The following is a 13,994-nucleotide window of genomic DNA, read 5'->3' on the forward strand; positions in this document are numbered from 1 at the left end:
CGTTTCTTTGAGAGCTTTTCGAGGATCATTTTCAGGCGCTGCCATTTGACGTATTCTCAGTCGCCGTCATGTGTCACGTTTTGAGCGTTTTCTTCAGATTGTTTTTATTTTTTGTATGCATTTTATTATTTTAGATGTTTTTTCTTTTTTCTTTTTTGGTTTTCATCGGTCTTTCTTAGTTTTTGGACGAATTTTATTTCGCATTTTCTTTTGCGTGACAAAACATGTTTTCTTTTTTTCTTTTATTAGAGACACGGGTTTATTTTCATGAGAGGTACGAATTTGCTTTCATAAAAGGCGCGGTCGTACCTTTTAAAAACAAAAAAACACGTTTTTTCTCTTTTACAAGAGGCACAGTTTTGCTTCCTTAAAAATCACGAATTTGCTTATGTGAGAGGCACAACCATGCCTCTCGAAAACGAAAAAAACATGTTTTTTCTTTCGATAAGAGATACAGATTTGCTTCTACAAGAGGCACGGCCGTGCCTCTCAGAAACGAAAAAAACATATTTTTGTTCTTTTTCGAGAGGTATGGTTTTACTTCCGCGAGATGCATGACCGTGTCTCTACGAAACAAAAAAAGTGTGTTTTTTTTCACGAGAGACATACTTTTTTATTGTTTTTTTTTTTTCTGAAAAAAAGTTTGTTAAAACCTATCAACATAAGATCTGGTTTTGACGATCTGAATGCGAGGAATTCAATGATGAAAGCGATTCGAGATTTAAACACTATTTAAGAGATAAAATAGTTTGAATAAATGAATTAAAAAACCATTTCATATTGCGATAAATAACACACATGCTGTATGTCATTTGTCACAATATGAAAAGATGGGAGTGATTTTCAAAGATATACACCTTAATTAGTGATTTCGTGTATTTGGAGCCTATATCCGGCACTGATTTTTGGGCTTCCATGGTATATTTGGTCAGCTGGGCTTGTGTCTTGCCAATAGCGGCGGCCCACACAGCCCCGGAGAGGGTAACCCCGCAGGGGAGGCAGAAGAGAGGGGAGGGCGAGGCGCACGGAAACGAAGCAGCACCAGTCCACCACCGTCCACCGGCGCAGGCGCTTCCGTGCAGCGCAAGTTTGGCGCGGGGCGTCTCCCTCCATCACCATCAGGACGGGATCCAGAGTCCAACCCAAGTCAATCACTCCCAAACGCGCATCCATCGCCTCTCCACTGCCCCCGCCGCCTCCCCCTCCCCCCCGCCCCCTCCGCCGCCGACTCGCCGAGGCGATCGGACTCCGAGATGCTGGCGCCGCTCCCTCGCCTGACGGGCTCCCTCCGCCCCCACCTCGACGCCGACCAGGCCTACCTCCTCCGCAAGGCCGCCCTCCAAGCCCGGGCCCTCCCAAGGTATCACCGCGCTTATCCCCTTCCCAGCCCAAATTTCAGTCACCCGCCCCGAATCGGCGAATCCTATGGTATCCCTGACGCTTTCGTGCTGTCTTCGCAGGCCGCATGACGAGTGGGCGCTCGCCCGGAGGTTCGTGCCCAACTGGGACGAGGGTAACTCCCCCAAAACCCTCCCCACCCGCGCTCGGCTGATAGAGCCGACGCGACGGATTTGCGTGGGTGTCTGCGTGTCTCCCTGCGTTTTACTCTCTGATTCTGATGAAGTGAAATTGCCACCCATTGTTGCAGCTCCCAGCGATGTGCGCCAGGCGTACAAGCAGTTTATCGGCGCCGTGGTGGAGTTGTTGAACGGGGAGGTGGTGTCTGAGGAACTCCAGCAGGTTGCTCAGGCTGTCTATAGGCTGTTCGGCACGGAGTCCGACACCACCCAGAAGCCCCTCCAGAGAAGGTATATGTTATTGTTTTTTTAAGTGGAGAGCCCTGAACATTAGCTGCTTTGCTATGAATGCTGCCCACCATGTTTCCGGATTTTAAACACGATTAAATTTAGAAAGAACATATGACATAGCACGTTGCAAATGATGTGGATCCTTTTTTGCCGGAATCCTCTACTCATGATTTTATCTCTCTCCGTAGGAATGAATTGGAACGACTTGTGGGCTACAGCGTGCAAGACTCAGTTCTGAAAAAGCTAGCTCAGTTAGCTCAGAAGCTCCGTTCCCTTCAACAGGGGAGCATTCAGGAATTTGTACAGGAAGACACGAATGTCGTAGATGGAGATGATACAAGTGAATTTGGGGCAAGCTTTGATTTCAAAGCACCTTCTCGTTTCGTTATTGATGTTACGCTTGATGATGACTTACCATTGGGAAGTGGTGTATTGAGTTCATTTCAAGAGGAGCAGCATGATGCCAGCACTACATCTTATAATTCAACTGCTTTTGCGGGTCCTGTGAATTTGAGGTGGCTAAAAGATCAGTGTGATCTCATAACTAGAAGTGGTGGCTCGATGCTCTCGGGAGATGAACTTGCAATGGCTTTGTGCAGAGTGCTACGTTCCAATAAAGCAGGCGATGAGGTGCTGCTGCTATAATTAGCTTCCGGTATTCCCTTTGTGTATTGGCTCAAATCATTTAATATTATAACCTTCCAACATTGCAGATAGCTGGTGAACTGCTGGACATGGTTGGGGATGGTGCCTTTGAAATAGTTCAGGATCTTCTTTCAGTAAGAGACTAACACCCTGTTATTATCTGTGTGCAGTTTATTTTGCATGGTTCTTCATACATGATACCTGGATCAAATAATTAAAATAATAATTAGCTGGATTCCTGCAACTAACTATGACTTTTACTGATATTCAACAGGATGTTGTACCTCGTAGTCCTGCATCCCCGCAACTTATTAATGTTATATAAACAAAGCATGCCTGAGGATTCAGTTACTAGCAAACCACTTTATACCTGGCTGGGCCGCATGTCCAAAGGCTAATATCCGGCTAAAATTCAGGCAGCAAACTGGCCAGGGGAAACCAGAAGTTCAGTAGACATTAATTAAGTTATTATGATTGTTGGCTACTCTTTTTTATGACTCAGTGTATTATATGGCCTTGTTCTGTTCATCTTGATAATTCTCATTCATAAGAGGAAGATTTCTACAGTCTATCCCTTGTTTATCCCTTTAATCAGTTTGACACATAATTTGTGCTTTCACTATGGCAAGAATCGAGCAGCTATAGTTAACCCAGAAGGGTTCTTAAATTTGAGGTTCCTAACTGACCTATGAGATAGGTTAATCATGATGAGGCATGACATTCCCCTTCCAGAAAATCTGTAACAGTTTACAACGTAATGACTGCTGTTACTGCCAGTCCTTGCATTAACTTGTTAAAATCTGAACCTTGAACAGATGTTTGCAAGATCTGGTAGGTTATGTTGCCCTGATACGCTATACAGTTACTATGATAAACTGTTATAGCGGTAATATATATGTACATTTAAAATTGGCCGAGCATATGAAGATATGAGAGACCATCTGCCATATGGTGCTTGAGGTGAAAAGTGAGAATGAGAGCTCCAGTGAGTAGCTATGCACATGTAGACTTGTCCTGCTCAAAATTTGGACCTTAAGGTATCGGATGTCGATTATACATTCATCTCAGATTTTGTGTAACCAGCACCTGATGTTAGATAGATCATTTGAAAATGTGGCACTGTGGTAGTGATCGTGGACTGATAGATGTTGCTGCAAATATTCCTGTGGGCCTGCCTGCTTTCATTTTTGAAGTTAGAAGTTCAAGATTTCTGGCAATGACAGAAAAGCTCCTAGTTTATCGTTGCGTTGGTCAATAACAGGCGGCTTTCATTTGTTTGTGTTAATGAGCAACTTCACTTATTTTGCCTACCATGTCTAATGCAACGGAACTGATTGGTTATGTCATCATGGTCTGCAGCATAGAAAAGAGCTAGGGGATGCAATTCAGCATGGTTTGACGATATTGAAATCAGAAAAGCTGTCTTCAAATAATCAACCGAAGATGCCAACATATGGCACGCAAGTAAGACTACTTTCTTTTTTGAATTTTCTGATGAGGTGGGTAGTCCAGTGTTAAATGACTTCTCACATCCACTATGCCTGCAGGTAACAATACAAACAGAGTATGAGCGTCAGCTTGATAAAATTAAGAGGAAAGAGGGAAGACGTGGCAAACGTGGTGCAGAAAATGGAATGAATGATTTTGGTGCTGACGATTTCTCATCTCTTCTTTTAGCAAGTGAAAGAAAGCAGCCATTTGATGACATGATTGGGACTGGAGAAGGGGAGAGTAGTTTTCAAGTAACTTCTCTTCCTCAAGGAACAACACGGAAACATATGAAGGGGTATGAAGAAGTGAAAATTCCACCAACTCCTACAGCACCGTTGGAACCCAATGAGAAACTGGTATTCCTATAGCCTCTTTATGTCATGTACATACTTTTTATGGCTCCGTGGATCCTGCCATATTTCTTCGAAAGGATTTAGTGAAAGAGGAAAAATCCTACATTACATTTAGTTTGAGGTGATTTCATGATCTCATGAAATGGTGAATGCGAAGTACAAACAAGAATCAATTTGCTCATATTTCCCTTGTGTTAGTTAATTAGTTTACTGCCTTAATCCAATTGAAATACCCATATTTGAATGCATGCAATCTTCCTTTTTTTATCTGTATTTAATTTCCATAGCGAAATGGCTTAACCTGCACCGAGTTAATTAGCCTTGAGCATTAGCAGATTTGAACAAATTGCTGACTGCGCACCGTTACTGTTTTTTGTTGATTACAACACAACTTACTTTGTTCTTTCCAGATTGAAATAAGAGAGTTGGATGATATCGCCCAAGCTGCTTTCCAGGGATTCAAGTCACTCAACCGTGTTCAGAGCCGTATTTTTCAAGCCACATACAACACCAATGAGAACATTCTAGTGCGTAACTAAATCCACTATATGTGCAGTTGCACTTTCCATGTTCAAGAAGAGATCTTGTGCCATTAAGTTTATGTGTACCACCGTTGTCATAGCTAACTTGCATAAATGTTCAGGTTTGTGCTCCGACGGGTGCTGGGAAAACAAATATTGCAATGATTGCAGTTCTTCATGAGGTATATACCTTGGTAAAACCTGGATAGTTGTTATGAAGTCTCGACTTTCTGAACCTTACAAGCGTTTCCCCCCCCCCCCCCGAATCTTGCTGACGGGCTCTGCTTATTGATAAACTCTACAGGTTAAACAGCACTTCAGGGAAGGCATTTTGCATAAAAATGAGTTCAAGATAGTGTATGTTGCACCAATGAAGGTATTCTTCTTCCTACATTCTCTGTTCTTGTTGGATGCTATCATCATAGTGACTGGATTCGTTAGACAAGGCATGGCTATCGGGGTTCCAAGCCGTTCCAGATAGAAGATGGTTCACTGTCCAATTCGTTGAGAAGATGGAACCACACTGTCCTTGCTCAACCCATGCTGCCTCCGCCACCAGCCGACCATGCTATTGCGGTGGCTGCTCAACCGTTCCAATGCGTTTGCTGTACCATGCACCTTTGATTGCAGCCGCCCTCACGTCGCCATGGACAAGATGGTTGAGGAATGAATCGGGAGAAGTAGAGTAGTGGCTGCAGCTCCAGTTCTGGAGGAAGTTGATCAGTAGAAGTACAGCAGAGTAGTGGCTGCAAATTCAAGTTTGGAGGAGGGCTGACTGCTGGAGTGCAGGGTCAGAGGCATAAAAGAGCAGCGGCAGCGGGTGGCTTTGGGTTAACAGCCAGTGAGAATGTACAGAAGGCAATTTTTTTGTTGGGTTGGGCTGGCAACCACCCAGGCGCCCCTCTGTGTTGCTATGTGTGTACAAAATCCATTGATTCCTACACATTGCTTATAAATTTTACTGATTAGCGAACCCCATGTTTGATTCGAGAATCGGAGATGTGCACCCTCTAAGTGAAGCTGATTCGTATTAGGTAACAAATTGCAAACCACAATTTTGAATTACTGATCTGCTTAGGTAGTTGGAACGTAGGGTCTCTGACAGGTAAGCTTCAGGAGGTAGTTGATACAACGGCGAGGAGAGGTGTTGATATCCTTTGCGTCCAAGAGACCAAATGGAGGGGACAAAAGGTGAAGGAGGTGGATGGTACACGGGGACGGCTGCAAACAGAAATGGAGTAGGCATCTTGATCAACAAGAGCCTCAAGTATGGAGTGGCAGACGTCAAGAGACGTGGGGACCGGATTATTCTGGTTAAGCTGGTAGTTGGGGACTTAGTTCTCATTGTTATCAGTGCGTAGGCCCCGCAAGTAAGGCCAGAATGAGAACACCAAGAGGGAGTTCTGGAAAGGCCTGGAGGACATGGTTAGGAGTGTACCGACTGGCGAGAGGCTCTTCAGAGGAGATCTCAATTGCCACGTGGGCACATCTAACACAAGTTTTGAAGGGGTGCATGGGGGCTTTGGCTATTGCATCAGGAATCAAGGAGAAGATGTCTTAAGCTCCGCGCTAGCCTACGACATGATCGTAGCTAACACCCTCTTTAAGAAGAGAGAATCACATCTAGTGACTTTTAGTAGTGGTCAACACTCTAGCCAGATTGATTTCATCCTCTCGAGAAGAGAAGACAGGTGTGCGTGCCTATATTGTAAGTTGATACCTGGAGAGTGTTGTCCCTCAGCATAAGCTGGTGGTTGCTGACTTCCGCTTTTGGATTCGTGTCCAGCGGGGCAAGCGTGCCAAAGTCACTAGAACGAAGTGGTGGAAGCTCAAGGGAGAGGTAGCTCAGACGTTCAAGGAGAGGGTCATTAAGGAGGCCCCTTGGGAGGAAGGAGGTGATGCAGACAACATGTGGATGAAGATGGCGACTTGCATTCGTAAGGTGGCCTCCGAGGAGTTTGGAGTGTTCAGGGAAGTAGAAGCGAAGCTAAATATACCTGGTGGTGGAACGATGATGTCCAGAAGGCAATTCAGGAGAAGATTGTTTCAGACGCCTATACCTGGATAGGAGTGCGTACAACATAGAGAAGTACAAGATGGCAAAGAAGGCTGCTAAGCGAGCTGTGAGTGAAGCAAGGGGTCAGGCGTATGAGGACCTCTACCAGCTATTAGACACGAGGGAAGGTGAAAGGGACATCTATAAGATGGCCAAGATCCAAGAGAGGAAGACGAGGGATGTTGACCAAATCAAATGCATCAAGGATGGAGCAGATCAACTCCTGGTGAAGAACGAGGAGATTAAGCATAGATGGCGGGAGTACTTTGACAAGTTGTTCAATGGGGAGAGTGAGAGCTCTACCATTAAACTGGACGCCTCCTTCGATGATACTAGCAGGCGTTTTGTGCGGCGAATCCGAGAGTTGGAGGTCAAGGAAGCTTTAAGAAGGATGAAAGGAGGTAAGGCGATGGGCCATGATCGTATCCCCATTGAGGTATGGAGAGGCCTCGGGGACATATCGATAGCGATAGAGTTGGGGTAAAACCGATTGATGAGAAGCTTGTCCAACATCGTCTGAGATGGTTTGAGCATATTCAGCGTAGGCCTCCAAAAGCTTTAGTGCATAGCGGATGGCTAAAGCGTGCTGATAATGGTAGAAGAGGTCGCGTTAGACCGAATCTGACATGGGACGAGTCCGTAAAGAGAGATTTGAAGGACTGGAGTATCACGAGAGAACTAGCCATGGACAGGGGTGTGTGGAAGCTTGCTATCCATGTGCTAGAACCAATCATATTCGCTGTAATGTTCGTAAATGGCTCAGAATGGTCTAAAGATAAGAATTATTGGACTATTGGAGATGGGTTCACTTCACTCGTTTGTATAACTATTGTTTTTTCACTAATGACTACTATCCCAGATACGTCATGGTATGGAATTATTTGGACTACAAGATCAAACCAAATAGTAGAACAGGGTCTCATAAATAATGTTCAACAAATTGGAATTCATTTAGCAACCGATTTTTATTTTCCGTTTGAACTCATTTCCATAATTCTTCTAGTTTCTTTAATAGGTGCAATTAGGACCTGTTTGGGACTGCTTCAATTCACCAAAATCAGCTTCATTTCATCAAATTCACTTTGGAGCAGTTTCATACAGAAGCTATAGCACTATCAAGAGAATGTTTGGCTTCCATCTAGCTCCAACTTCAAGAATAGAAAATTTGGTGGAAAGAATCTATTTGATTGGTTGAGGGGAAAGAAATGAAGGGGTATCCACTTACTGGTGGCAGTGGTGGGTAATTTCCCCCCAACTCCAGCTTCTAGAGTTTTTTGGAGTGCTCTCTCAGGAGCTTCATAAAAACTTTGAAGTTGTACCCCAGATTCTAGTTTTTTTGCGGAGCAGCATATCGTGGAGCTACCCCGTTTGGCTTGTCTTTTCTGGAGCAGAGCCGAATTTTAAGGAGCAGAGCAGTCCCAAACAGGTTCTTACTATGGCTCGACAATAAGAAAACTTAGAAAAAGTAAAAATTATAAGAATTGCAAATCTAAAATAAAGGCTTTGTTGTTGTTGTTGTTGAATTTGAATTGCGGATCAGGTAACATATCAAAATTGTGTTATGTAGGCCTTGGCTGCAGAGGTAACGGCAACATTTAGTCATCGATTGTCTCCATTGAACCTGGCTGTTAAAGAACTTACAGGCGACATGCAGTTGACCAGAAATGAGATTGAGGAAACACAGGTATTATCTTTCTTTGTTTCATTATTCAAACTTGTGTTTCTGAGCTGTACTTTTTTTTAACCTTGTGAACTGTATTTATTTGTGCATTACCCAGATGATAGTGACTACTCCTGAGAAGTGGGATGTCATTACACGCAAAAGCAGCGATATGGCACTGTCAATGCTGGTCAAGCTGATAATCATTGATGAAGTACACCTGCTAAATGATGATAGAGGGTCAGTAATTGAGACACTAGTTGCTCGAACTCTTCGCCAGGTCAGTTTAGGAGAGAAAAAATAGGAGCCCATCTATTCGCCTATTATGATCGAAGCGGTGCTTATATTTAACGATTTCAAAAAGTAAACTATAAATCTTTGTAAAAACTATAAAAAGTAAAAAATGGACAGACTTAGATTGATTACATTCTCATAGTACCATGTCATATGCCTGTTCTTCTCTAGATATTGTTTCTTGTTATGGCTGATCCATATTTGCGAGTGACCAAAATTTGACAGGTTGAGTCCATGCAATCAATGATTCGAATTGTTGGCCTATCTGCTACACTGCCTACTTACAAAGAGGTTTGTTACCTTCAGTTTCATGTCCTCTACCTGAAATGCAATTAATTATACCATGGGCTTTCTTATTTTCAGGTTGCAGAATTTTTGCGAGTTAATGTGGATACTGGCCTTTTCTACTTTGACTCGAGTTACCGTCCAGTACCTCTTGCTCAACAGTACATTGGAATCACTGAAAGGGATTACGCCAAGAAAAATGATCTATTCAATAGTATTTGCTATGACAAGGTCTCTTTTCTTTTTTATCGTAGTTCCACCTGGATTTTGTCGTTCATTCAGATCTTTTTAACACTATATCAACTTGGTAGGTTGTGGAGTCCATTAAACAAGGTTATCAAGCATTGGTTTTTGTTCATACCCGCAAGGATACAGGGAAAACCGCTAGAACCCTAGTAAGTAATACTCCCTCCTGTTAGAGTTATAATACAACTCATGTACCCTTTTATATTTATCCCAATATATAAGGGGTTTTCCTGCATATAGTCCACAACCTGTACATGTATATATATCGGCCTATGACCTCATGGGAATCTAAGTTGCTTATTCCTAACATGGTATCAGAGCCTAGGTTCTTTTTGCACGCGCAACTCGTGCTCTTCCCGATCTAATCTTTCCCAAATTCGTCTCGTCCCGCACCTCGTCGCACCGGCCCTCGTCCTGCTCGCCTCGTTCCCGCGTCACGGCGGCTTCAGATCGAGGCCCTCCCGCGCCGTGTTCCCACCACCAGCAGAGGCGGCCGCGTCCCATCTCCTTCCCGCGTCAAGGCGGCTCCAGCAGGGCGGCCGCGTCCCGCGTCCAGCAGGCTCCAGCAGAGGCGGCCGCGGCCCGTGTCAAGGCGGCTCCAGCAGGGCGGCCGCGTCCCGCGTCCAGCAGGCTCCAGCAGAGGCGGCCGCGGCCCGCGTCAAGGCGGCTCCAGCCGAGGCGGCTGCGTCCCTGCATCCCGCGTCCAGGCGGCTCCAGCAGAGGCGGCCGCGTCTCCCATCTCCATCAGCAGAGGCGCCCGCGTCCCATCCGCCCAGGCGGTTTCCACCAGTGGACGCGGCTCCTCAGATCGCGCCGCCCCTGGCCCTCGACTCCATCCGCCATCGCCAGATCGAGTCCTGTTGTCTGACGCGTTTCGTTGACTAAAAAAAATAAAAAAATAAAAAAAATGTCTGCTGCATCCGGCTACGTTGCTGTTCCTCGTTGTCCAGTGATCTTTGATATGACTCTGGAGCTTCCTTTTATATGACTTCTAATTCTTCCACTCTGTCCTCTCTTCGTTCGTTTGCTTTCCCTGTTCATGTCCTCACCGCTGATGGTACCCCCCCTTCCTGTCGTTAGTAGAGGCACTCTTACCACTCCTTATTCTGTTCCTGATGTTGCTCATGTTCCTCGACTTACCATGAATTTGTTTTCCGCTGCTCAACTTGCTGATTCTGGTTGTCGTGTCATCCTTGATCTTGACTCTTGTTCTGTCCAGGACCGTCGCACGCACACTCTGGTTGGGGCTGGCCCTCGCCGCCGTGATTCTGAGGGTCTTTGGTAGGTGGACTGGCTTCATGTTCCTTCCTCTGCCCATTCTCTCGCCAGTTCTTCCGCTTTGGTCGCCTCGGCTACTGGTTCTTTCCAGCAATGGCATCATCGACTTGGTCACCTGTGTGGTTCTCGTTTGTCGTCGTTAGTTCGTCGAGGTCTTCTGGGGTCTGTCTCAGGAGATGCCTCCTTAGAGTGTCAGGGTTGTCGTCTTGGCAAGCAGATTCAGTTACCATATCCACATAGTGAGTCAGTTTCTCAGCGTCCTTTTGATTTAGTCCATTCCGATGTATGGGGTCCGGCTCCCTTCGATTCGAAAGGGGGTCATAAATACTATATTATTTTCATAGATGACTTCTCTCGTTACACATGGCTTTATTTCATGACTTCTCGTAGTGAGGTGTTGTCCATTTATAAGCATTTTGCTGCCATGGTTCATACTCAGTTCTCTTCTCCCATTCGTGTGTTTCGTGCTGACTCCGCTGGCGAGTATATCTCTAAGATGTTGCGTGGTGTTCTTGCTGAGCAAGGGACTCTCTCTCAATTCTCTTGTCCTGGTGCTCATGCTCAGAATGGCGTGGCTGAGCGCAAGCATCGTCATCTTCTTGAGACGGCTCGTGCATTGATGATTGCTGCCTCTCTCCCGCCGCATTTTTGGGCTGAGGCCGTCTCCACCTCCACCTATCTCATCAATTTCCAGCCTTCCGCTGCCCTACAGGGTGGTGTTCCTTTCGAGTGTCTTTTTGATCGGTCTCCCGATTATTCGACGCTTCGCTTGTTTGGTTGTGTTTGCTATGTTCTTCTTGCCCCCCGCGAACGCACCAAACTGACCGCTCAGTCTGTTGAGTGTGTCTTCTTAGGCTATAGTGATGAGCATAAGGGCTATCGTTGTTGGGATCCTATCGGTCGTCGGATACGTATCTCTCGGGATGTGACCTTTGATGAGTCTCGTCCCTTCTACCCACGCTCATCTTCCTCGACTTTTTCAGTAGAGGATATCTCTTTTCTCACTTTTCCTGACACGCCTATCACACTCGTCGAGCCTTTGCCTACTCATTCTGCTCCCTCTGCTTCTCCACCTCCAGTCGATTTGTCGCCACCATCTTCCACGGTCTCCTCGTCTAGCATGTCACCGGCTTCTACACCTTCATCTCCGGTGACTTCTTCGTCGCCACTCTCCGATTCTACTTTAGCGATTCCTCCTTCCATTGTTCCATCTTTTCCTCAGTGTTACACTCGTCGTTCACGTTCTGTGGATGCTTCTCTGGATGTGCCGTCATCCTTGTCTCAGCCTACTTATGGCTTGCGTTCTCGTCCTCGTCCGCCTGTTGATCGCTTAGGCTTTTCCACCGCTGGAGCTGCTGTTCTTGAGCCGACTACTTATCATCAGGCTGTTGTTCATCCTGAATGGCAGTTTGCGATGGCTGAGGAGATTGCTGCTCTTGAACGTACAGGTACGTGGGATCTTGTTTCCCTTCCCCCTGGAGTCCGTTCCATCACTTGTAAGTGGGTCTACAAGGTAAAGACTCGCTCCGATGGTTCTCTTGAGCGTCACAAAGCTCGTCTTGTGGCTCGTGGTTTTCAGCAGGAGCATGGTCGTGATTATGACGAGACTTTTGCTCCTGTGGCTCATATGACCACTGTTCGTACACTTCTTGCCGTGGCCTCTACACGCCACTGGTCTATCTCTCAGCTTGATGTTAAGAATGCTTTTCTTAATGGTGAGCTGCGTGAGGAGGTGTACATGCAGCCTCCACCTGGGTATTCTGTTCCTGATGGCATGGTATGCCGTCTTCGTCGCTCTCTCTATGGCCTTAAGCAAGCCCCTCGAGCCTGGTTTGAGCGTTTTGCCTCTGTGGTGACTGCCGCTGGTTTTTCACCCAGTGTTCATGATCCAGCATTATTTATTCACCTTTCTCCTCGTGGTCGGACTCTTCTTCTTCTTTATGTTGATGACATGGTCATCACTGGGGATGACCCTGAGTATATTGCCTTTGTCAAGGCTCGTCTTAGTGAGCAGTTCCTCTTGGACCTCTTCGCTACTTTCTTGGGATTGAAGTCTCTTCTACCTCTGATGGCTTTTTTATATCCCAGGAAAAGTATATCCAGGATCTTCTTGCTCGTGCTGCTCTTACTGATGAGCGCATTGTTGAGACTCCTATGGAGCTCAATGTTCACCTCTCTGCTACTGATGGTGATCCCCTGCCTGACCCGACGCGCTATCGTCATCTTGTTGGCAGTCTTGTTTATCTAGCTGTCACTCGTCCGGACATTTCTTATCCGGTTCATATTCTGAGTCAGTTTGTCTCTACTCCCACATCGGTTCACTATAGTCATCTCCTCCGTGTTCTCCGATATCTTCGGGGCACAATCTCTCATCGTTTATTCTTTCCTCGCTCCAGTTCTTTACAGCTTCAGGCCTATTCGGATGCTACGTGGGCTAGTGATCCTTCAGATCGCCGTTCACTTTCTGCTTACTGTGTTTTTCTTGGTGGTTCTCTCATTGCCTGGAAGACGAAGAAACAGATTGCAGTTTCCCGTTCGAGTGCAGAGGCTGAGTTGCGAGCGATGGCTCTTTTGACGGCAGAGGTGACTTGGTTACGGTGGTTACTTCAGGATTTTGGTGTTTCTGTCACTACACCGACTCTGCTCTTATCTGACAGTATAGGTGCTATTAGCATTGCGCGCGATCCTGTGAAGCACGAGCTCACCAAGCATATTGGTGTTGATGCTTTCTATGTGCGCGCTGCTGTGCAGGATCAGGTTGTTGCTCTTCAGTATGTGCCTTCCGAGTTACAGTTGGCGGATTTCCTGACGAAGGCCCAGACTAGAGCACAACATGGCTTTCATCTCTCCAAACTCAGTGTTGTTCATCCACCATGAGTTTGAGGGGGGGGGGTGTTAGAGTTATAATACAACTCATGTACCCTTTTGTATTTATCCCAATATATAAGGGGTTTTCCTGCATATAGTCCACAACCTGTACATGTATATATATCGGCCTATGGCCTCATGGGAATCTAAGTTGCTTATTCCTAACACCTCCGTCCCAAAATAAGTGTTGCTGCTTTAGTACAAAATTTGTACTAACTTAGTACAAAATTTGTACTAAACTACTACTAAATTTGCAACACTTATTTTGGGACGGAGAGAGTAGTTTCTAATAAGTGGATTTTTGCGTGTGGTAAACGTTACTGTTTATCAAGTATCCTGGCATTGTCGTATTTCTATATCTTCAATGTCGGCGCATCCTTAAGCTTTTGTTTATCTAAAATTATCTGTTGTACTCATGGTTTACCAATATGCCAAGCTATATATCGTCCTGTGCCATGCTAACTTCCAGCAAGCCTTACTCCGTAGGTT

The 13,994-nt window shown here is 45.6% G+C and overlaps 1 protein-coding gene across 1 annotated transcript in view; it reads left to right on the forward strand.

Annotated features, from left to right (window-relative positions):
• Positions 1–1,225: 1,225 nt before the first annotated feature.
• LOC123449327 (DExH-box ATP-dependent RNA helicase DExH14) overlaps positions 1,226–13,994 on the forward strand; it is a 34,081-nt gene continuing 21,312 nt past the window's right edge. Inside the window, exons 1-15 of the mRNA XM_045126515.1 lie at positions 1,226–1,360; positions 1,461–1,513; positions 1,649–1,808; positions 1,997–2,438; positions 2,522–2,587; positions 3,813–3,917; positions 4,001–4,300; positions 4,708–4,824; positions 4,941–5,000; positions 5,123–5,194; positions 8,442–8,558; positions 8,653–8,814; positions 9,054–9,119; positions 9,192–9,344; positions 9,425–9,508. Of these exons, the coding sequence (XP_044982450.1) occupies positions 1,254–1,360; positions 1,461–1,513; positions 1,649–1,808; positions 1,997–2,438; positions 2,522–2,587; positions 3,813–3,917; positions 4,001–4,300; positions 4,708–4,824; positions 4,941–5,000; positions 5,123–5,194; positions 8,442–8,558; positions 8,653–8,814; positions 9,054–9,119; positions 9,192–9,344; positions 9,425–9,508 (2,064 nt within the window). The 5' untranslated portion in view covers positions 1,226–1,253. The remainder of the gene's footprint in view (positions 1,361–1,460; positions 1,514–1,648; positions 1,809–1,996; positions 2,439–2,521; positions 2,588–3,812; positions 3,918–4,000; positions 4,301–4,707; positions 4,825–4,940; positions 5,001–5,122; positions 5,195–8,441; positions 8,559–8,652; positions 8,815–9,053; positions 9,120–9,191; positions 9,345–9,424; positions 9,509–13,994) is intronic.

This window comes from Hordeum vulgare, chromosome 4H, assembly GCF_904849725.1.
Source record: "Hordeum vulgare subsp. vulgare chromosome 4H, MorexV3_pseudomolecules_assembly, whole genome shotgun sequence".
Taxonomy (NCBI): domain Eukaryota; kingdom Viridiplantae; phylum Streptophyta; class Magnoliopsida; order Poales; family Poaceae; genus Hordeum; species Hordeum vulgare.